The sequence below is a fragment of the Oryx dammah genome, unplaced genomic scaffold (genome assembly GCF_014754425.2).
Source record: "Oryx dammah isolate SB20612 unplaced genomic scaffold, SCBI_Odam_1.1 HiC_scaffold_28, whole genome shotgun sequence".
Classification (NCBI taxonomy): domain Eukaryota; kingdom Metazoa; phylum Chordata; class Mammalia; order Artiodactyla; family Bovidae; genus Oryx; species Oryx dammah.
In genome coordinates, this window is record NW_024070212.1 from 102,869,247 (window position 1) to 102,894,348 (window position 25,102).

Here is a 25,102-nt window from a genome sequence, read left to right on the forward strand (position 1 = left end):
TAAAATAGCAAAGGAAGAAAGTCATATGAACTTTGACAAAACTCTGCAGACTTGTGAGAATGCACATTTCTTGATTTCAAAACTTACTATAAAGCAGCAGTACTCAAGACATTGTGGTACTGGCATACAGTGAACATAGACTTATAGATAAGAGGATTAGATTTGGGAGTCTAGAAGTAAACCCATACATTTATCCTCAGTTGATTTTCAGCAAAGGTGCCAAGATAATTCAGCAGGGTTTTCAACAACCTGCACAGGGACAACTGGATATTCACATATAAAAAAATGAAATTGGACCCCACCTCCACACCATAGTTTTGTTTTTTGTGTTTTTTTCGCTCAGTTGTGTCCAACTCTCTAGGACCCCATGGACTATAGCCTACCAGGCTTCTCCATCCAAGGATTTTCCAAGCAAGAATATTGGAGTGGGTTGCCATTTCCACACCATATACAAAAATTAATTGCAATAAGATAACAGACCTAAAACTCTTAGAAGAAAACATGGGAGTAAATCTTCACGACTTTGGATTAGGCAGTGGTTTCTTAGATCTGGCTCCAAAAGCACAAAGAACAGAAAAAAACTGATAGACCTCAAAATTAAAAGTTTTTAATTTTGCTTCCAGAGACACTGTCAGGGAAGTGAAAAGACAACCCACACGATGGGAGAAAATAGGCAAATCTAAAAAGGCAGAGAGGTTAGTGGTTTCCAGGGACTGGGGTAAACTGAGAATGGGGAGAGTGGAGGAATGATAAAAAAAAAAAAAATCTTCCAAAATTAGGTAGAATTATCTTTAGAGAAGAGAAGTCCCTCAGTCGTGTCCAACTCTTTGCGACCTCATGGACTAGCCTACCGGGCTCCTCCATCCATGGGATTTCCCAGGCAAGAGTACTGGAGTGGGTTGCCATTTCCTTCTCCAGGGGATCTTCCTGACCCAGGGATTGAACCTGGGTCTCTTGCATTGCAGGCAGATGCTTTACCGTCTGAGCCACCAGGGAAGTCAATAGAATTATCTTTGCATAACTCTAAAAACCACTGAGTCATATACTTAAAAGTATAATTGAGTTTCACCACAATAAAGCTATTATTTTTTCAAACTCACATAAACCAATTCAACGTACAATATTGTATGCTGAATATTGGGAAAACTGGGTATTCACATGCAAAAAAATGAAATTGGACCTTTACCTTACACTCTTATATAATAATTAATTCAAAATGGATCAACAACCTAAATGTAGGAGCTAAAACCATACAATTTAGAAGAAAACATAGAGGAAAAGCTTCATGACATTGAAATTGGCAGTGGTGTCCGGATATGACATCAAAAACACAGGCAACAAAAGAAAAATAATAGTTATATTTGACTGCATCAAAATTAAAAATTTTGTTTATTAAAGGAAAGTGTCAGAGTGAAAAGGGAACTCATGGAATGGGAGAAAATATTTGTCAATCATATATCTGGTCAGGGGTTACTATCCAGAATATATTTTTTAAGACTTTCTGAACTCAACAGTAACAAATAAACAACTTGATTGAAAAATAAGCAAAGGACTTGAATAGACATTTCTCTGTAGAAGATATACAAATGTCCAATAAGCACATGAAAAGATACTCTATATTGCTAATCATTTAGGGAAATCAAAATCACAATGAGATAATACTTCACACCCATTAGAATGGCTATTATCAAATAAATAGAAAATAACAAGTGTTGGTGAGGATGTGGAGAAATTGGAACTTTGTGTATTGGTGAGTATTAGAAATGAAAAATGGCATAGCCACTATGAAAAACAATATGGTGTTTCCACAAAAAAAGTTAAAAGTTAAATTACCATGGCGGGGAAGAGGGAAGGGGAAGTCGCTCGTCATGTCCAACTCTTTGTGACCCCACGGACCATAGCCCACCAGGCTCCTCCGTCCATGGGATTTTTCCAGGAGTGGGTTGCCATTTCCTTCTCCAGGGGATCTTCCCCACCCAGGAATCGAACCCGGGTCTCCTGCATCGTAGGCAGACGCTTTACTGTCTGAGCCACCATAAATTACCATATGATCTAGCAATTCCACTTTGGGATAGATAGGCAAAAGCATATAAAGTAAGGACTCAAGGAGATATTTTTATACCCATATTTAGCAGCAGCATTCATAATATCCAAAAGGCTGAAACAGCCCAAGTTTCCATTGAGAGAAGAATGAGTAAATAAAATGTGGTATATACACATAATAGAATATTATTCAGCTTTACAAAGGAAGGAGGTTCTGACGTGCTACAGTGTGAGTGAACCTTAAGGATACTATGTTAAATGAAATAAGCCAGTCACAAAAGAACAAATACTATATGATTCCACTGAGTACCTACAGAAAAAAGAATGACGTTTGCAAGGAACTGGGAGAGGGGAGAAAGGACTGAGGAGTTACTGTTTAATGGTCAGGGTTTCATGTGAGGAAGATGAAAAAATTCTGGAAATGCATGATGGTGATGATTACACATTGATATGAACATACTTAATACCATTTACTTTTGAGAAAGAGAAGGAAATATATGTGTATACACACATGCACATATATATAATGTACACGAACTTATATGTATTTTATATACTTATTTTTATAAAAAGAAACACTGGACTATTAAAACGAGAAAATAATGAAAAGGTTGCCTATGGGGAGTGTCCGGGAATAATGTGGAAAGAATAGAAATGAGAGACTTCTTGGAGAATACCCATTTATATTCTTTTGACTTCTGAATTATTTGAGTGTGTAACTTATTACATAAAATTAAATCAAAAATAGATGAACAGGCATATACTAAAATTGGCTAACTTTTCAGGTCAGTTCAGTCACTCAGTCGTGTCCGACTCTTTGCGACCCCATGAATCGCAGCACGCCAGGCCTCCCTGTCCATCACCAACTCCTGGAGTTCACTCAGACTCACGTCCATCGAGTCCGTGATGCTGTCCAGCCATCTCATCCTCTGTTGTCCCCTTCTCCTCCTGCCCCCAATCCCTCCCAGCATCAGAGTCTTTTCCAGTGAGTCAACTCTTCGCATGAGGTGGCCAAAGTACTGGAGTTTCAGCTTTAGCATCATTCCTTCGAAAGAAATCCCAGGGCTGATCTCCTTTAGAATGGACTGGTTGGATCTCCTTGCAGTCCAAGGGACTCTCAAGAGTCTTCTCCAACACCACAGTTCAAAAGCATCAATTCTTCGGCGCTCAGCCTTCTTCACAGTCCAACTCTCACATCCATACACGACCACAGGAAAAACCATAGGCTTGACCAGACGGACCTTAGTCGGCAAAGTAATGTCTCTGCTTTTGAATGTGCTATCCAAGTTGGTCATAAATTTTCTTCCAAGGAGTAAGTGTCTTTTAATTTCATGGCTGCAGTCACCATCTGCAGTGATCTTGGAGCCCCCCAAAATAAGATCTGACACTGTTTCCACTGTTTCCCCATCTGTTTCCCATGAAGTGATGGGACCGGAAGCCATGATCTTCGTTTTCTGAATGTTGAGCTTTAAGCCAACTTTTTCACTCTCCTCTTTCACTTTCATCAAGAGGCTTTTTAGTTCTTCGCTTTCTGCCATAAGGGTGGTGTCATCTGCATATCTGAGGTTATTGATATTTCTCCCGGCAAGCTTGATTCCAGCTTGTGTTTCTTCCAGTCCAGCATTTCTCATGATGTACATTGCATACAAGTTAAATAAGCAGGGTGACAATATACAGCCTTGACGTACTCCTTTTCCTATTTGGAACCAGTCTGTTGTTCCATGTCCAGTTCTAACTGTTGCTTCCTGACCTGCATACAGATTTCTCAAGAGGCAGGTCAGGTGGTCTGGTATTCCCATCTCTTTCAGAATTTTCCAGTTTATGGTGATCCTACTTCTTATCAATTAAATCTGAATTTCTGGGGATAGGATAATGTGTTCTTTGGTGCTCCCCAGGGGATTCCAGTGTTCAAGATTGAGAGTCCCTAGTCTGCATCAGAGCTGGCCTCTAGCGAGGCCCCTAGTCAATTGTGTCAGGATCTCAGTATAAACTACCTGTTCAGCAAAGAATCACATACTCTGGTGTGTGGGGGACATTGACTTGAAAGGAACTCTTATATTCCCAACACTAATCAGTCTTCTCATATGGTCAGTAACCTCTGGAGTCTGACAGTGAAAAGGCGGATTTTAAAAGATCCACATCTCACTTATGATTATGGAAATTTGAACTCTGTTTCTAGAAATTGATGGAAGGGGTAAAATTTTAGAGAGAAGTAGCTTTAATTACAGTATCTTAAATACTTATGTGATAAAGGTAATTTTAAAAATATTCACTGAACTCTCTTCTCTGCAGAAAGGCCCCTGACATTGAATAATGCCAGACCCATCTTTACCTACACTTATCTCAAGACTAGTCACAACCACCCCCAGTTAACTAAATCTGTATTAACTTGTGTTTGAGTGTATATATGAGAGTGGAGTAGCAAAGTGGTGACAGCATCCTGGAAGAACCAAAAGGAATTCTAGCAGTCCTTCCCAAATACAGCCTGGCTGAACATTCACTTCTTACTCGGGGAAGAGTTTGTTCAGCGTCTCTCTCTCCCGGCTCTCATTTCTCTCCCTCTTGAGGTGTCATTTAGGTTTAGCCCACCCAAACTCAGTTTGGAAGCACTGCTTTAGCTGCGTCATCAGCTGACAAACACAGAAACAGGGAAAGGGAAGTGAGTTGTCCGAGGTTATGAGTGAGTGAGTGGCATGTTTCTTGACATGTATTTGTGTTTGTACATGTATGTAAAGCTCCTCTGGAAGGAGAAAAATGATTTAGGAATCATCTTGCGAGCCATAGAGTCTAATAACTTAGAGGAGCTTTAGACTCTATAACTTCAAGATGATTCTCGAATCATTTTCTCCTCCCAGAGGAGCTTTACATACATGTACACATGTACATGTGCTTCCTGGTATGAGTGCTGTTCTATTACCTGCCGCCAGAGGGCATGAACTGCAATTAGATTCTAGCCTGCTTATCTACATTGAAGTCCAGAGCTCGCTCAGATCACTGTTTAAACAGACAAACTTTTATTTATTCAGTAGTCCAACAGTCTTAGGAGCATCTGAAAGTTCTTTGGAACTGGTTGTTTATAAATATTTGTAAAATAAAGCTTAGGTAAGCACAGAATACTCTCAAGTGCCTGGGGTTAGAATTGGAGACCTGGCTTTATAATATTACCCCAGCCACTTACTAGTTTAGTTGTGTGGCCAATGGTAAGTTGCTTTACCTTGACTTTTAACCTTCAGTTTCAGGTGCCTGACCTGCCAGATCATTAATAAACTCTGCCACACATGGTTTTTGTGAGGATTAAATGGGATAACATGATACAGCATTTCCTAGCACCCATTTAATAAGTGGAGATTTTTTTCCCTTTGTTTAGTAAAACTTTTATGGAGCTTATATTCTGGTTAGAAAAAACACACATTACATGGAAAAAAGAAAATTTAGGCACTGATGAAAGCTAAGGATAATAAGGTGCAGAATCTAGGAGGCTATTTGAGGTAGAGTAGTCTAGGAATACCACTCTGAGGAGGTGATATTTCAGCAAAGAACTAATAAAAGATTTGAGAAAAGGAAAGGGTGTTGGAGGCAGAGGGACACAGCTTGGTGTGCTTGGAAAATAGAAAGACCAGTACTCAAAGGGCAGGGGAGAGATAGATGAATTATAAGATGTAAGCAAGTTCCAGATCTTGTAAGTTTTGTTAAATACATAAAGATTTTAGATTTATTTTGTGGTATAAGATGTAAGCATAAGAGTGATGTGATCTGATTTATATTTTTAGAAACATAACCATATCATTCTGATCGCTGTATGGAAAATAGTAAGGAGGCAAAAATAGAAGCAGAGTGGTTAGAAAGCTGTTGTTGTAGGATGGGCAGAGCCTGACTGTGGCTTAGATTAGGGTGTTAATGGGGGAGAAATACAGAATGGCAAGGAATGGTTCGGTTTAGGATATATTCGATGTAAGGACCATCAGTACTTGCTGATTAATTGTATTTGAGAGGCAGTAGAAATGGAAGAACCAAGAGTGACTTCCAGGCTTTATGGTCTCAGAAAAGCGAAAGTGAAGTCACTCAGTCAGGTCCAACTCTTTGCAATCCCATGGGCTGTAGCCTACCAGGCTCTTCCGTCCATGGAATTTTCCAGGCAAGAGTACTGGAGTGGGTTGCTATTTCCTTCTCCAGGGGATCTTCCCAACCCAGGGATCGAACCCAGGTCTTCTGCATTGCAGGCAGAAGACGCTTTACCTTCTGAGCCCCCAGGGAAGCCCCAGAAGTTTGGTCTCAGAACCTGGGTTTAAATAACTGGTGCTGTTAACCAAGATGAGGTGACTAGAGGAAAGGGGGTTGTAAAATCAAGAGTTTTGTTTTAGACTCACTCATTTTGAGATTTCTTGGCATCCAAGAATTATAAGGCGGTTGAAAATATGAGCATGAAACTCAGAACAGAGGTTTGGGTTAGGGATAGAAATTGGCAGTCATTGTTGATGGGAAAGGAGTACAGACCAAAGAAGAGAGAACCAGTGGCCAGATACTGAGGTACTCCCACTTCAGAGGTTAAGATTTCTTACCCACCTGGCCTTTTTTTTGCACGCCATTGTTTAATTTGAGGAGACCCTCAAATTATTGTTTTTTCCTTTTCCTTTTTGCACAAATGTACAACTCCAACTCTTTTACCAAGAAAGATAGCTTGGTAGAACTGAATGATTAAATGCTTGAAGACATTAATGTGCTGATTAATAATGAAGGCTCTGGAGACAGAAGAGTCCAGTTTAAATCCTGCTCTGCTATTGACTAGTTCAGTCTTTTATCTATAATAGTCAAAAGCCAGCATTTATTTAAGACTTATTATATACCAGGTATCTTTTTAAGTGCTTCACATGTATTAACTTGTTTTAATCTTTAAAACAACCCATTGAAGTAGTTACTAGTTTTATCCCACTTTTTTGTTGAGGAAACTAAAACCAGAAAGGGGCCTTATTATTTCCCAGATATCACACACCAGCTAAGTAGCACATCTAAATTTGAATCTAGGCAGCCTGGATCCAAAACCAGTGCTGCTTTTCTCATACCAGATTCACAGAGCTGTGAGAGTGAAGTTGCTCAGTCGTGTCCGACTGTGCGACCCCATGGACTGTAGCCCTCCAGGCTCCTCAGTCCATGGGATTTGCCAGGCAAGATTACTGGAGTGGGTTGCCATTTCCTCCTCCAGCGGATGTTCCCAACCTAGGGATAGAACCCGGGTCTCCCGCACGACAGGCAGATGCTTTACCGTCTGAGCCACCAGGAGCTGTAGAAGTGATTAAATGAGATAGCCCATTCAAAAGTACTTAGCACTTGGAGGCTAGCACATAATATGAGCATAATAAATGTTTTTTTGTGGGAAGTAGCACGGTATAGTGAAAGAGAACCAGGGGGTTGGGGGATAAAGTACTCAGTAATTGGGTTGGAAGCATTTCTGCTTTGCCCTTCTTCTCTTGAAGAAGCTTGCTAGGAGGTAGGGAAACATAGTTAATAACCTGAGGTTTGGAGTAAGACCATTATATAGTAGAATCTGTTCCCACCACTTTCTACCTGGGACCAGCTACTTCTCTTGAGTTTCTCTTTTATCGTGTGCAAACTAGGGATAATGATAGTGTACTTCTCATGGTATTATTTGAAATATCCTGAGAGAGGTACCTATAAAGTAGTACATGATAAGCATGCAATACATATTAGCTATTATTATAATAAGTGTTTCCAGAGTGAGAGGATTTTTTTTTCTTGGCTCAGGTACCAGGTGAGATAGAAGCCTGTCAGTAACCCACTTCTGAAAAATTGAATTGAGAATTACATGGTGAGGCACTCTAGTTATTGGAAACTGAGGGCATGAATCTGAATTTTCTAATTGTGTAGTCACTCCTCCCTATTCCTCCATTTTACAAAGGTGTAGGGACCATTTCTCTAGAACAGCTGTGCCTTGCTGTGCCTTATTCTTAGGTGTAGTGAACTATTCATGGCAGATTTGCTCTAGGTTTGGCTTGCTTCACCCTTTTCCTGACCTAAGGAGAGTTGTTTTAAATACTCTCATGTCTCTCCATCTTCTGCTCTGAGTTGGCTTTATTCTCAGTTATATTCTCTAGTTAGCAGTGCCAAATCTACAAACACCCTTACAAATATGATCTCGGAGAAAGAAAAGCTCTCCAACATGCATATCATATCAGAAAACAGTTGAGCCAATTTGGGACATACCATAACATATTTTGGTCTAAAGGGAATGTGATGCTCTTAAATGGTGTTATCTTGCATTCCATTTGCTAAAATTCATGTCCATTTAGTAGGTAGGTAGAGCCCACTGTAGACATCCCCACCAAATCACCTGAAATCAGGGTTTGGAGCAGGGTAGGGGGGGGTTGCAAAAGGAAAAAAGGCTAGGCAGGCAAAAAGGAAGTGGTAGCAGTTTGATAGGAATGTACAAATTGCTGTCTCCACTGTTGATAAGAATCAGCTATCCCAAGAAGTCTTCTGACCTTGGGAAACCCCATTTAGCCTAGCCAGCTTTGAGACTTAAGCATTTAAATCATGTGGGGTAGTACCTCTTTTCTTATTTCCATTTTTTTCTCTCTTCTCACATTCCCCCCTTTAATTTAATTATAGCTCTTAATTAATACTTAATCCCAAAAGCTGCTTCTTCCTTTTCCATTTCCCATGCACATTGATAATTTAGCATAGTATATAAGAGCATGGGCTCAACAGTCAGATTGCCTGGGTTTCAGTCCTTTCTTTGTCATTTGTTCACTTTGAAATCTTAAGCAGTTTACTTTATACCTCTCTTCTGATCTATAAAATGAAGATAATTTCTACCTCACAGAGAAGGCGATGGCACCCCACTCCAGTACTCTTGCCTGGAAAATCCCATGGATGGAGGAGCCTGGTAGGCTGCCGTCCATGGAGTCTCGAAGAGTCGGACACGACTGAGCGACTTCACTTTCACTTTTCACTTTCATGCACTGGAGAAGAAAATGGCAACCCACTCCACTATTCTTGCCTGGAGAATCCCAGGGACAGAAGAGCCTGGTGGGCTTCCATCTATGGGGTCTCACAGAGTCGGACACGACTGAAGCGACTTAGCAGCAGCAGCAGGTTGTCTTGAGGCTGAAATTAGATAACCAGTAGAAAGTGCCTGGCACAGTATCTGGCCCACAGTGAAGTACACAGTAATCAGATATTGTTGTTGCTGTTTCCAGCTGTGCAGCTATGGTTCAGCCTGTCTGTCCTTTATCAGGAACAGGAGAGCTGAGATTGACTGGGAGACTATCAAAAGGCGCTAGATTTTGGTATCTCAAGTCGAAGATGGAAGCCAAATTGAAGAGAGCACTTGGAGCTCTAATTGGGAAATATAATAATGATCTTATTCTTACAATTTATTAATTAAATAGTATATTCTTGTCTTGTTACTCAGTCACTAAGTCATGTCCAACTCTTTGGAACCCCATGGACTGTAGCACACCAGGCTCCTCTGTTCTCCATTGTCATCCAGAGTTTGCTAAAATTCATGTCCATTTAGTCGGTGATGCTATCTTAACCATCTCGTCCCCTGCTTCCCCTTTTTCCTTTTGCCTTCAGCCTTTCCCAGCATCAGGATCTTTTCCAATGACTTGTCATTGAGGAATGACAATGGACAACTAACCTCTCTAGGCTTCCTTTGACTCTTTTTGGAAAATGACTATTTTTGAATAAAATAACCCCTTTCATCTTCGTCATGAAGCCTGATCCTTCGTTAAGTAAAAATGAATATCCAAAAGTTTTTTTTGTATTCTGTATATGTGTGAGAGAGGGGAAAAGAGAAAGTGAGAGAGTGAAAGTATATTTATATTGAGATAAACCAAAAAGTTTTACTTGTATATTGGATTTATCAGACATATTTGGTTTCTTCTCAAGAGATTATATCCCCTTTCACACTGTACTGTCTAGATCATTTCTAAGTATTTGTTATTCCTATCACACATCTATTTTGGATTTTTCAAGGAAACCTTTCAGGCATTATGAGGTACATTCTATAATACTTGTCTTGGTGTCAGGAAACTTGGTTGGGGACTTTACTACTACCTTTGCAACATTACCTTGAGCAAGTTACATTCCCTCTTACGTGCCTCATTTTCTCATCTAATGAGGCATTTTCTCTGCTTAACCTTTAAGTCCTTTCCTAACAGTCTGTAACTATCACAGCATAGGTTGTGGCAGGAGTAGCTGGATTCCCAGAGGAAAACTTGGTATCGCAATTCCCTTTGAGATGTATTTTTTATCTGTTGCCCGTTATGTTTGCTGCAGGATTTCGGCTGAATGCTTCCTCTTGGCCCATGTTCCTTCTGAAGACGCTAAATGGAGCAGAGATGGCTCCCATCAGGATTTTCCACAAGGTACAGTGTTCCTCAGCTATAACCAGCTCAAAATTACTTAAGGTCAAATGCGTACATCCTTTCAATTACCGAGCCTCTGATGTCTGCCTTATATTTATGGCCTGAGGATGCCTTTTCAGAAACTAGTTCAGCAGAAGGATTTTTAAAGTGCCTTATGAAGCAGCAATTATCCCCAGAGAAATACTAGATTGTAAGGTAGGATTTCTGGATTTGGGGATTTCTTATTTCTCTTCTGATAATAAGTTTTGGCCTCATCTGTAATGTGGATTTCTGTCTACCTCACAGGGTTATTAAGAAGTTAAACATTTTTTGTCAGTAAAATATATAAAATGTAATATAAATCTAAAGGCTATTCTTATGGAATTCCATAACATCCATCTTCTAAAGAGAGTGGAAGGAAGGAGACTATTTTTTAAGTGCCTGCAGTATATTTGGGGTTTATATACAATATCTCATTTAATACCCACAGTTAACTTTATGAAGCAAGAATTATTATTTTGGTTTAGTAGTTAAGGAAACAAAACCCTCAAATAAGAAGCTTGCCCAAGATCACATGACTAGTAAGTGGTAAACAGGAATTAGAAACCTGTATTTGTTTTTCCTGGTTTTTCAAGGGAAGAGGCAGTCAGTCTCCTCTCAGTTGATCTTTCATGAGGTTGGAGTTACTGCAAAGGAGACTGAATTAGCATTACTTGTGCTGCCATTTGGGCTTTTCAGGTGGCACTAGTGGTAAAGAACCCTCCTGCCAATGCAGGAGATGTAAGAGATCCAGATTCGATCCCTGGGTTGGGAAGATCACCTGGAGGAGGAAATGGCAACCCACTCCAGTATTCTTAGAAGCCTGGAAGACTACAGTCCTTGGCGTTGCAAAGAGTCGGACGTGACTGAAGCGACTTAGCATAACATGATGCCATTTAAGTCTAAAACCTGAGAGCACCATGGTTTCCAGAATACAGTATACTGGGCAATTTGAAATCCTTCCACTGGAGAGTACCTCAGAATGGTGGGAGGTAGGGGCCAACAAGTATTCTTTTAAATGCTTTACTGATCTTACTAGGAAGTAAGAGAATTCAATGATTAAAGAATCAGTCCAGGTTCAATGTATGATACTGGATGCTTGGGGCTGGTGCACTGGGATGACCCAGAGGGATGGTACAGGGAGGGAAGAGAGAGGGGGGTTCAGGATGGGGAACACGTGTACACCCTTGGTGGATTCATGTTGATGTATGGCAAAACCAATACAATATTGTAAAGTAATTAACCTCCAATTAAATAAATTTATATTTAAAATTTTTTTAAAAAAGAAAAGGAATTTTAAAATGAGAAAAGTACAAACCTCTATTTTTAAAGACAAAATTTAAAAAAGCAAATTGAATATCTAAAATGAAACCATTAAATTTAAAAATCTTTTAAAAATTAAAAATAAAAATCTTAGATAGGTGTTTAGGCGACTTAGACCTAGATAAGAATTAACTTTAAGACGTGTGAGGAATTTCTCCAGAGTGCAATACAGAGAGATGAAGAGATGGAAAATATGAAAGAGAAAAGATAAAGATAATAATATCAGAAGGTCCGATATATGCTGAGCATGAATTCTAGAATAAAAGAGTCAATATTTGAAAAGATAATGACAGAATTTTCCAGAATGTGTGATAAAGACAAATGTATACTTTAAAACATTGTGGAATAACTGAAGTCAAAAGATCTGAGCAAATAATCACACAGAATACAGTTATCCTCAGTATCTATGGGGGACTGGTTACAGGAACCCCTGAATACAAAGATCCACACACACTCAACTCCTTTATATAAAATGGTGTAGTACAGCAAGCTCTCCATATCTGCAACTTTCACGATGCAGACTGAACCTTCAAAGGCATTGCAGTTAGGCTGACAACACATTTCTTGACAGCAGTAGTACAAGGCAAAAGGTAATAGAATAATACCTTCAAAGAATTAAGAAAAAAATAGTTGTCCACCTAGAATTTTATATCTAATTCTACTGTTATTTCAGAATGAATGCAAAATTAAGACATTTTCAGCAAATTAAATATATTCACTGAAAGAACAATTGAAGAGTATGTTTCAAGAAGAAGATAATTGAACCTGGAAAGTAAGAATGAGATGTAAAATGTAGTGCTAGGGAAAGATAGGTTAGCATATGAGTATAACTAACCAATCATTGCCTATAACTGTATAAACAGTTATAGTAGCAAAAGTGATCAGTTGGCAGTATAACAGTGTGGAACTAGATTATCCAACACCTGTTAACTCAGGAGTAATTTAAATATTCAGAGGTCCTAGTATTGTTTAATTAAGGATGAATTTTAGACTTAATTATGTCAGCTGTACGGTTATGATCTGAAGGGGATCCACCAAAAGATTAAATATAGAATGATTAACATCTGAATCAATGGAAAGGGGAAAAGGGAAGAAAATTCAGTTGATTGTTAAGGAGAAAAAAGAAGTTAAAGGTACAACTTGAAAAATCAAGTTAAATAGAAATGATATTTAGAAATGATAATTAAAATAAATTTAATACATCAGTTATGAGAAATTAAACTCATCAGTTTAGTCAGACATAGATCAGATTGTTTTTATTCCCTGGTGGCTCAGAGGTTAAAGCGTCTGCCTCCAATGCGGGAGACCCGGGTTCGATCCCTGGGTCGGGAAGCTCCCCTGGAGAAGGAAATGGTAACCCACTCCAGTATTCTTGCCTAGAGAATCCCATGGACGGAGGCTGGTAGGCTACATACAGTCCATGGGGTCGCAAAGAGTCGGACACGACTGAGCGACTTCACTTATGAGAAATTAAACTCATCAGTTTAGTCGGACATAGATCAGATTGTTTTTAAATCTAGCTGCATGCTGTTTACAAGAGACATTGCTGAAATATGACACAAAGGTGTTAAAAATAAAAGAATATAAAACATATACCAGGCAAACCTTTATCAAAATAAAGCTGATGTTAACTGTACTGAAATTAGACAAAGAAGACTTTGGTGCTAAAAAGCATTAAAGAAGTTACTATCTAATGATTTTTAAAAAAAATAGGTCACTAAGAGGATAAAAGTTATACATGGTCCTAAAAAACATAGCCTCAAAATAGATAAAGCAAAATTTAACAGAATTACATGGAAAAATTAGAAAATCCACAATCGTTAGAGGATATTTTAATACACATCTCTCAATAATTGATAAATAGACAAGACAAAAAAGTATCAATCAGCATAAGCTAATGAGTTATAAATCAATTCAGTTCAGTTCAGTTGCTCAGTCGTGTCCAACTCTTTGGGACCCCATGGACTGCAGCACACCAGGCCTCCCTGACCATCACCGACTCCCAGAGTTTACTCAAACTCATGTCCATTGAGTTGGTGATGCCATCCAACCATCTCATCCTCTGTCATCCCCTTCTCCTCCTGCTGTCAATTTTTTCCAGCATTAGGGTCTTTTCAGATGAGTCAGTTCTTCTCATCAGGTCACCAAAGTATTGGAGTTTCAGCTTCAGCATCAGTCCTTCCAGTGAATATTCAGGACTGATTTCCTTGAGGATGGACTGGTTGGATCTCTTTGCTGTCCAAGGGACTCTGAAGAGTCTTCTCCAACACCACAGTTCAAAAGCATCAATTCTTCATCAATTTTAAATCAGTTTTAAAAAATAAAGTCATTCCTATTTAACAAGTGATTTGAAAATGAAATTTTTGAAGATGCTCTTTAAGATAGCAATAGGTTACAGTATGGCTAGAAAATGTCAGTAAAATATATTTATAAGGAATTTTAAAACTTATACTGAAGATGAAATCTCCATTAAAGAATACTTAACATATGGAAAATGCTATGTTCATGGAAGGAAAAGCTCAATATCATACATACAAAAGTTATTTTTTCCCAAATTATAAATTCACTGGGATTCTAGTCAAAATACAAATAGGATTTTCCTGTGGAACTTGAAGAACTGATCCTGAAGTTCGTATGAAAGATCGAGGAAAAAGAATAGCCAAAACAATAGTGAACAATAACAAAGTAGGAGGACTTCTTCTTCCAGATACCCATTTAATAAAACTATGTTATTGGTACAGGATCAGACAGTAAGACAAGGGGAAACAGAGTATGCAACAATTTTTGGAAACTCTATGCAACTGCATTGCAAATCAGCACCCAAGAACTAGCTGCACTACTGGAGAGAGTTCACAGTGTTACAGCTGCTTTGGAGGACAGTTTAACAATATTTAATAAAGCAGAAAATAAATTCTCCAGGCAAGAAAACTAGAGTGGGTAGCCATTCCCTTCTCCAGGGGATCTTCCCAACCCAGGGATTGAACATGGGTCTCCTGCATCATAGGCCAGATTCTGTACCGTCTGAGCCATCAGGGAAGCCCATATATCCATCCTGCTGCTGCTACTGCTGCTAAGTTGCTTCAGTCGTGTCCGACTCTGTGCAACCCCATAGACGGCAGCCAACCAGGCTCCCCTGTCCCTGGGATTGCTCCAGGCAAGAACACTGGAGTGGGTTGCCATTTCCTTCTCCAGTGCATTAAAGTGAAAAGTGGAAGTGAAGCCGCTCAGTTGTGTCTGACTCTTCTTGACCCCATGGACTGCAGCCCACCAGACTCCTCCATCCATGGGATTTTCCAGGCAAGAGTACTGGAGTGGGGTGCCATTGCCTTCTCCGATCTGTAACCCAACAATTCTACTCTTAGGTATACACACTGAAAAAAATCCTCCCACATGTGAAAAAAGAACTGTAAGAATGGCTGTGAAAACTCTTTTGAAATAGTAAACAATTCAAAACAACATTACATGTCTGTCGAAAGAGAGGAAATAAATTATGATTTAATGGAGTACTGTTAGCAGTTAAACTAGAGCTAAATTTACAACATGGTTACATTTCAAAAACAGTGTTGAACAAAAAAAGCAAGTTGTAGAATGATATGTTCACTATAATACTATTTATATAAAATTTTAAAGTGTGAAAATTATATATATATAATTTGGCACCCCACTCCAGTACTCTTGCCTGGAAAATCCAATGGATGGAGGAGCCTGGTGGGCTGCAGTCCATGGGGTCACTAAGAGTTGGATACGACTGAGCAACTTCACTTTCACTTTTCACTTTCATGCATTGGAGAAGGAAATGGCACGGACACAACTGAAGTGACTTAGCAGCAGCAGCAGCAGCAGCAGCAGCAGCATATACACACACACATAGAAAAGTATAAAAATATGCATGGGGAAGGGCACAAAGGAGGATTCAGCCTTATCTGTTACCTTTTATTTCTTGAAAAAAAAAAAAAAGACCTGAAACAAAAATGTCAAAATATTAGAATTAACAAAGTAATACTTTGATATATTTTGAAATACATTTAAAAGAAAGTCTAAAGTTCCATTGTAAATCTTATATAGCACTTTCTAATCATCCCAATGAAGTACCAGTTTCTTGGCATACATAGTCTCTCTCTTTGTGTCTAGGTTTATATATCTCTTGTCTCTCATCTAGGAACCACCGTCACCTTCTCACAACTTCTTCAAAATGGGAATGAAGCTAGAAGCTGTGGACAGGAAGAACCCTCATTTCATTTGCCCAGCCACTATTGGGGAAGTGCGGGGCTCAGAGGTGCTCGTCACTTTCGACGGGTGGCGAGGGGCCTTTGACTACTGGTGCCGCTTCGACTCCCGTGACATCTTCCCCGTGGGCTGGTGTTCCTTGACTGGAGACAACCTGCAGCCACCTGGCACTAAAGGTAAAGGCTTGTAAAGTCGGAACCCAAGTTACTAAGGGAGCCTGCCTAGATCTCCCATGGGCAGCATACCTTCACCAGTAAACCTCACTCACAGGCAAAGGAGGATCAGGGGCCAGCAACCAACATCCAGTCAAGAGTAGTCAGAAACAGAAAGAGTTTCAACATCACATGAGGATATACATGGAGTGTGGCATAAAGTAAAATTTCCTTGCTCAAATACCTTGGTTTATTCTCAAGCAACTAGCTTCTCCTCTCTCTTACTCTTATTCCTGGACTGTTCCAGAGTTTGAATAGTATCATTCTTGAGGTACACATCCCAACTTTGTAATTGAGCTGGAGTAACATTGTATTACATAAAAATACTTAACCAGCACTGTAGTTTAATGGAAAAACCATGGGCTTAGATGTAAGATAGATTTGAAGTCCATCTCTGCCTTTTCCCAGCTGTGTGGCTTTTTGGTCAGTTAGTTGACCTCACTAAACCTCAAAATTCCTCATCTGTAAAAGAATACCTACTTTATAAATGAGATTACCTGGGCAAAATGCTTACATGATGTCTGGCAAACACCAAATGCTAAACAAATGTTTTCATTGTATTACTGCTGCTGTTATTCTATATTAACATAATTATTAGTATTTATTATACTTAATATGTAATATGCTATATTATTATTATTAAAATAACTGCTGCTAATGGGAGAGTATACATAAAATACTAGAATAGTACCACAGGATAGTTAACAGTCAATGATATTTCTGATGGTCATGATGTTGGAGAACATCCAGGATAAACTTTGAGGTAGCTCTTAATAAAGAAAATAAACAGTAAGAATCTCATTCCTAAAAGTACTGGTAAATCTGAGAGAATAGAAAGTCACCCTTCCTGTTGTCTGTGGGTTTCATTTCTAAACCTCTGTCAGATTCATTCATTCAATTAGCCAAATATTTATGTAGTACCTTATTGTGAGCCAAACTCAGGATACAGTAGCTACAAAGATGAAAAGCATTCATCAAGTGCCCTCATGACACTTTCATTTTAGAGGGATGAGATAGTCAATATACATTTAAATCAAGAAATAAGATGATTTCAGATAGACAATTTTTCCTAAGGAAATAAAGTATAATAAGATAGTGACTGTGAAGGGATTCATTTAACAGCTTTATTGAATATAATTGAAGTAAAATATGGAGAAGGCGATGGCACCCCACTCCAGTACTCTTCCCTGGAAAATCCCATGGACAGAGGAGCCTGGTAGGCTGTGGTCCATGGGGTCTCGAAGAGTCAGACACGACTAAGCGACTTCCCTTTCAGTTTTCACTTTCACGCATTGGAGAAGGAAATGGCAACCGACTCCAGTGTTCTTGCTTGGAGAATCCCAGGGACGGGGGAGCCTGGTGGGCTGCCGTCTCTGGGGTCACACAGAGTCGGACACGACTGAAGTGACTTAGCAGAGCAACAGAAGTAAAATGAGTTGCACATATTTAAAGTATACAGTTTGAAAAGTTTTGACACATATATATATCCATCAAACCATTACTTTAATCAAGATAATGAACATATCCATCATCCCTAAAAGTTCACTGTTCCTTTTTGTGGAGGGGGAACTTTTTGGATACAATTTCTTTTTAGGAAAAATTGTCCAAAAAGATGAATGATATTTGAATTCGATGACAGAAAGAAGCCATGCAAGGAAAGAGAATTCCAAGCAAGCAGATGTGACATACTTACAATGGTATTGAGACATGAATGAGTTTATTGTTTCAAGGGCAGAAAGAATACTGCTCTGGCTACAGTGTACCATGGGAGGGGCAAAGTGGCACAATCATGTAGGACCTTATAAGCCAGAGTGATAATTTGGATTTTATTCTAAACATAATGGGGAATCATCAGAAGGAGTAACAAAATCTGATTTACTTTAAAAAAAAATCACTTGCACTTGTGTCCAAGAATACAAAAGAGCATGTATGGCTCAACAATAAAAAAGATAAATAACCAGTTGAGAAGATGGACAAAGGACTTAAACATTTCTCCTAAGGAAATATCAGAGAAGGCGATGGCACCCCACTCCAGTACTCTTGCCTGGAAAATCCCATGGACTGGGGAACCTGGTGGGCTGCAGTCCATGGGGTCACGAAGAGTCAGACACGACTGAGCGACTTCACTTTCACTTTTCACTTTCATGCATTGGAGAAGGAAATGGCAACCCACTCCAGTGTCCTTGCCTGGAGAATCCGCGGGACAGGGGAGCCTGTTGGGCTGCCGTCTGTGGAGTCGCACACAGTCGGACACAACTGAAGCGACTTAGCAAGCAAACAAGGAAATATACAAAAGGTCAGTAAGCACTTGAAAGGATGCTCAACATCAGTAGTCATTAGGGAAATGCAAATCCAAGCCCCAGTGAGATCCCACTTTACGCCCATGGGTGTGGATATAATCTAAAGACAGTAGTAAGTGTTGGTGAGAATGTAGAGAAATTGGAACTCTCATGTTTCTGGTCATATTCTAAACTGCTGCAGCCACTTTGAAAACAGTTTGGAAGTTTCTCAAAATGTTAAACATAGAGTTATCTGTGACCTAGCAAGTCTACTTGTAGGTATATGCCCAAGAAAATAGAAATTATATGTCCACACAAAAATGTAACTTGAACTTCATGGCAGCATTATTCATAACGGCCAAAAAATTGGCATTATTCATAATGGCCAAAAAATTGAAATAGCCCAACTGTCCATCTGATGACAAGATGAACACAATGTGTTATATTCCCATGAAATAAATTATTTATTTATTGACAATAAAAAAATGAAGTACTGGTTTGTGCTACAACATAAATGTACCTTAAAAACATTATGCTAAGTGAAAAAGCCAATCACTTACGTAAAAAACGTTATGCTAAGTGAAAAAGCCAGTCACTAAAGACCACACATTGTATAATTGCAGTTATATGAAACGTCCAGAATAGGCAAAACCGAGAGACAAAATAGTGGTTTTAGGGGCTTGGGAAGAAGAGGAGATGGGAAGTGACTGCTAATGGGTATGAGATTTCTTTGGGGGATGATGAATGTGTTCTAAAGTCAGGGATGATATTCCCACAACTCTGAGTTTGCTAAAAACACTGAGTTATGCACTTTAAAAGGTGAATTTCATGGTATGTGAAGTACACATCAATAAAGCTGTCATTTAAGACCTCATTTGGGCTGGTTTATAGAAAATGGGTTGTATCATGGTGACTGGACAAGGAAAATATAGGGTTGCTTGGACTAGGTTGATGGCACTGAGTGGAGAGAACTTGAGATGGGGGCAGCATGGAGGAGAGAAGACAGACTTTCTGCCTGGAAAAGTGCTACACCTCTAAATGCTCCAAGAAACAAATGTGGGGTCAGTGTGAGACGTGCATTGCCCTCCCTCTACAGAGTCTATGAGATAATATCTCTGTGGAAATAGCAAGAAAAGAAGTACCTTGAAAGTAACAGTGGAGTCATTTTTGCTTACTTGAGACTAAAACAGGATAAGCCTTGGTGCCTCCAGCCATATTCAGTTAGTAGGTTGGGTTTCTTACTTCCTTGGTTAGAGTAACTCTGCTATTTTGACTAGTAAGTCTCCTACAGCAATTGGGTGATTCTCAAAAGCTAGAGGAGCAGGAGAGTCTTCTGGACTCACATTTTTTTTCTGACTGCACATCATGCTGATAAGAAATATGGCACACCATGTGGCTGATGATTCCAGAGTCGTTTGCTGGCTCTTTTCCTTCCCTTCAGTGTGTCTCTGGAGATTTTAGATTTTTAATAGATGACCAGAAGGACCAGCTCAGAAGGTAGGAGGTTATTCCAGTTGGCATTTCCAGATCAGGACCTTCAGTCCTTATCCCAGCAGCCGGATTGTTTCCTCCAGCAACTCTCTCCTCCCCCACCTCATACCCTCAGTTGGTTTTATAATGCAGCTTTTAGTAATAGCAGAACTTGGGCCATTCAGTGTCCTGGCTGAGAAACAAGTGATACAACTTGGAAAAAATGTGATTACTCAATTCATTTCACAAAACAAGATGTTCTCTATGTGTAAGCCTGGTCTCTTTCTAATCATCCTATCTCCTCTTTCTTTTCTACCTTCTGGTCATTAGTGTGCAAATGTTAAAAAATTCAGGTACTATATGATTGTTTCTTACCCACAGTGAGTGGGAAAAATATCAATATTTGTTTAATGTTCTTTCACACACATTATTTCTTTGTATCTTTTGCTAACTTTGAACTCTGATACAGTCAGATACATTCTATTTATAAGAAAAGCAAAGTTCAAAGGATTAAGTGACTTAGTTCTGTTGATCTCTGAGTCTAGAGGGAGAAGCCCTGAGATTTTTAGTAAGGTCAGCTATCAAGGCCATCACTTTAGCCATATTATCTTCACAGTCTTCCCCTATACTCTCCCATTCTCCTTTGGGCTCTCTTCAAAGCTTCATTTGAGACCTTGGGTTTTGACATAAGCTGTGTAGTGTAACATCAGAGAATTGAACGGAAGTCTAGTCCCAGCTGGATGCAAATTTGTTTTATGTCTTTGAGCAAGTCATTCCTAAAGCAAGAGATTGAACTAGATGATCCTTGAGCATCCTAATTCCCCTGTGTACTGTACAGGTTCCTGACCTCTGACAGTGGGTAAAAGATGACTCCTTTGACTGTCTTCTACTTGATCCCAGATGCTCATCTCACCCCTGCCTATCTCTGTACCCCAGCCACATAGGGTTCTTCCTCTCTAAGGGGATCCTTCATGCTAGCTGTTTCTCCTTTGCAAAGCCAGTAGTAAACCTTTGTAGGTCTTAAACTCCTGGGCCAAGCCACTTCTGATGGACTTCAGATGCTAAGCTTGCAGCTAATCCAGGGTACTTGTTATAAAAAGCAGAAGCTTTTTTTTTTTTTTTTCAGCTGATCACTCTTTGTATCTGACTTAGAAGAAAACAGAGGTAAACTGTACTTTTTAAAATTAAAAAACCAAATTAAGAACTTAGTCCATTTGGTGTGACTATAATGTTAATTAGGCACTTAATAATCTAATTAACTCCCTCTCCTTTGTTCTGATTGCAGGTGGGCAAGACAGTTTCAGACTATAGCTTAGCTTCCTATATAATGAGATCCCAGCTACTTCATGTTTATATTTTTATTATATATTTTATTGTATATTATTATTCTGGACTGTACACCAGTCTCTTGCACTTCATATAGTATAAGCTTGGTCTGACTGCTCTCTATGCTGATGCAGATATGGGGGTCCAGTAGAAGTGTAGCCCTTGAGCACACCTGTTGGAATAAATGGTCAACCAGGCCTCCTTTACCCTTTTGGTCTACCCTTTCTACCTGTGGCGTCAAACAAAGAGAACATTTCAAAATCTATTTTAGTGCTGTGGCTAAAGTGCCACAGGAGTATTACTCTGACCTGGAGAGTAAGAATTTGATACTTAAAAACAAAACTTTCAGAATACATCTTCCTTTTTTCCTCTGTGTAACATTTAAAAGTGTGTCCCATACTTTATGGATGGATGTTCTCTTTCTGTTGTAAAACTACATAGGAAACTATACTGTAATAACTTTGGAATTCTGGGTCAGAAAGAGAGAGTTGGTTAAATTGGAATCCTAAATTGTGCAGGGAAAAACTAAGTAGAGGCAAGAATAACACAACTGAGGCTATTGGTCAACTAATGGCCTGATTTTCTTCAGCCAGCCATTCATTCAAGTTTAAATATTGTCATGACTAGGGGCTAGTCATTGGATAAATTTGTAGGAATCCTGCCTTTAGAGTTTATAGTTTTGTGAATGTGTGCTCACACTCCCAGGCCAGTGGAGAGTGGTGGGAAGATAAGATGGGGTGAGGGGATAGTCTTTGAATAAAGAAGCTGAAATGTAAGTTCTTAAAGTTTATTTCAATACCTATCACAACTATTTTGTTTATTTAACAAAGTTATCCCTGCAGCCTGTGAAATAAGTTTTTTAGTATGAAGATAATTCTTTCTACCCTGTCTAGAAGTTTAGGATTCATGTCTACTTGGAGTCCTTGTTAAGTGGCACCAATTTATTAACTTCATCTTTATATCCCCAGCACTTGGCCCATAGTAGTTATTCAGTAATATTTATTGAGTGAAATAAATCATGCTATATTTTCTGATTTCATTTCTGTTCACCATCATCTAAAGCCATTATTCACTGAGGTACAAAAATGAGAGGGCTACTATAATTTTAAAAGAAGGTTAAAATTTATTTAAACTATTGTTCTAAGTCTTGGAAACTTGTAGCCAAAAATAAAAGTAACAAAGGACTCTCATCTCCAGAAAGGGATATCTTTGAACTCATGTTCACTCACCTCTCTATCACAAAACACACTTACACCTTTATACCTGGAATACCCCCTGCCCTTCCACCCAAATTCTTTTTCTACTAAGCCACAGCAAACAGGAGAATGTCCTCTCTACAGGAAGCTTCAAGCAGTTGGTATATTCTTCCTGTCTCCTGAGAAGGTATGTTCAGTAGCCCTGTCAGAAAAGACACACAGACACACACACACACTATCTTTGTCATTATTCCAGCTTTGGCGTTGTACTTTAATTGCATCTAGAAATTCTGGCCCATCTAGAAATTCTGGCCTTTATTCATCCATCTACACAATAGTTGTAGAACAGCCCCATCTTCCCTCATATCTCAGATGGTAAAGAATCTGCCTGCAGTGCAGGCAACCTGAGTTCGAACCCTGGATTGGGAAGATTCCCTAAAGAAGGGAATGGCTGCCCACTCCAATATTCTTGCCTGGAGAATTCCATGGACATGAATTAGAAGAGTCTAGGAGGCTACAGACCATAGGGTCTCAAAGAGTTGAACACAACTGAGCAACTAACATTTTCACTTTTTTTTTCCAATCTTAGCAGTGTTAGGCTCAGTGAAGATTGTAAAGAAGTACCTACCTCCCAGGTTGATTCAGTGGTTGAAATGAGAAAATGGGTGTGCAAATACATGTAGCACAGAGTAGCTGCCCCCCCATCTGTTAGTTATATCTGAATTTAGATGTCTAGACATCCCAAGAAAAGGGAACTGCACACAGAGACACTTAAGTGCTCTATTTTGTTCAGGAAAAATAAATATATTTATGAGATGAGGTTTGTACAGTGAACTAATGCTCCTATAACTGCTTTTGTCTTTGTTGTATGCTGATGCTACATAAGTAGAAATGGGAATATGAGGAAATTAAATGAGTGGCATTACATTATGAAGTGGGGAATCTGGGTTCTCTCACTGATCCTAATTATATCTGCTCAAGGGACAGAATAGCCCCATATCTCTCTTCCAGCTTCCTTAAGCTGGCTCTTGGCCCTGCCCAGTTCTCTCTCCTGCCTTCACCAACCACAGATGCCTGAGAGTGGTAACAATTTTCTGGCATGTATAATGAAACAACTGGCATCTCTCAAACTCCTGAAAATAGTGAGATTTGATTTAGGCAGTTCATAAATTTGACCACACCTGCTGTTTTCTTGAAAATATTTGGATCCATATAGTTTCCTCTGACACGGCTATGTTAACACCTACTGTGTGCCAGCATCAACATATATCAACTTGGAAAATTCCCTGTTTTAAATGTGTTGTTAATTGTTGTCATTCAGTCACTAAGTCTTGTCCACCTCTTTGTGACCCCATGAACTGCAGCACGCCAGGCTTCTCTATACATCACTTTCTCCCTGAGTTTCCTCAAATTCATGTCCTTTGAGTCAGTGATGCCATCCAACCATCTCATCCTCTGTTACCCCCTTCTCCTCTTGCCCTCAGTTTTTTCCAGCATCAGGGTCTTTTCCAGTGAATCAGCTCTTCGCATCAGGTGGCCAAAGTATCGGAGCTTCAACTTCAGCCTCAGTCCTTCCAATGAATGCTCGGGGTTGATTTCCTTTAGGATTGACTGGTTTGATCTCCTTGCTGTCCAAGGAACTCTCAAGAGTCTTCTCCAGCACCACAGTTCAAAAGTGTCAATTCTTTGGTGCTCAGCCTTCTTTATGGTCCAAATCTCACATCCATACATGACTACTACTCCATGAGAAACTATTCCAGTTCAGTTGCTCAGTCGTGTCCGACTCTTTGCAACCTCATGAACTGCAGAACGCCAGACCTCCCTGTCCATCACCAACCCCCGGAGTCTACCCAAACCTATGTGCATTGAGTCGGTGATGCCATCCAACCATCTCATCCTCTGTCGTCCCCTTCTCCTCCTGCCCTCAATCTTTCCCAGTGTCGGGGTCTTTTCAGATGAGTCAGTTCTTCTGATGAAGTGGCCAAACTATTGGAGTTTCAGCTTCAACTTCAGTCCTTCCAGTGAACACCTAGGACTGATTTTCTTTAGGTTGGACTAGTTGGATCTCCTTGTAGTCCAAGGGACTCTTCAAGAGTCTTCTCCAACACCACAGTTCAAAAGCATCAATTCTTCGGCACTCAGCTTTCTTTATAGTCCAACTCTCATGTCCATACATGACTACTGGAGAAACCATAGCCTTCACTAGACGGACCTTTGTTGACAGAGTAATGTCTCTGCTTTTTAATATGCTGTCTAGGTTGGAAAAACCATAGCTTTGACTGTATGGACCTTTGTTAACAAAGTGATGTCTCTGCCTTTTAAAACACTGTCTAGGTTTGACATAGCTATTCCTCCAAGGAGCAAGTGTCTTTTAATTTTGTGGCTGCACTCACTGTACGCAGTGACTTTGGAGCCCAAGAAAATGAAATCCAATCTGTTTCCACATTTTCCCCATCTATTTGCCATGAAGTGATAAGTGTAGGTGGTTAATAAAGTCATATTGGAAACCAGTAATATCAACTCTGTATTTTACATTTTCCCCCTTAATTTTTGAGGAAATACTACAATTACAAATGAGATTTTCTGAATCTCATAACGACTTCCTAGGAGACAAACAGAAC

The 25,102-nt window shown here is 39.5% G+C and overlaps 1 protein-coding gene across 9 annotated transcripts in view; it reads left to right on the forward strand.

Moving 5' to 3' along the window:
• Positions 1-25,102, forward strand: part of SCMH1 (Scm polycomb group protein homolog 1) — a 222,032-nt gene that overhangs the window by 106,766 nt on the left and 90,164 nt on the right. For all 9 annotated transcript variants that reach the window (XM_040231521.1, XM_040231527.1, XM_040231529.1 and 6 more), the window contains 2 exons: positions 10,342-10,430; positions 15,931-16,174. In XM_040231521.1, the coding sequence (XP_040087455.1) occupies positions 10,342-10,430; positions 15,931-16,174 (333 nt within the window). The remainder of the gene's footprint in view (positions 1-10,341; positions 10,431-15,930; positions 16,175-25,102) is intronic.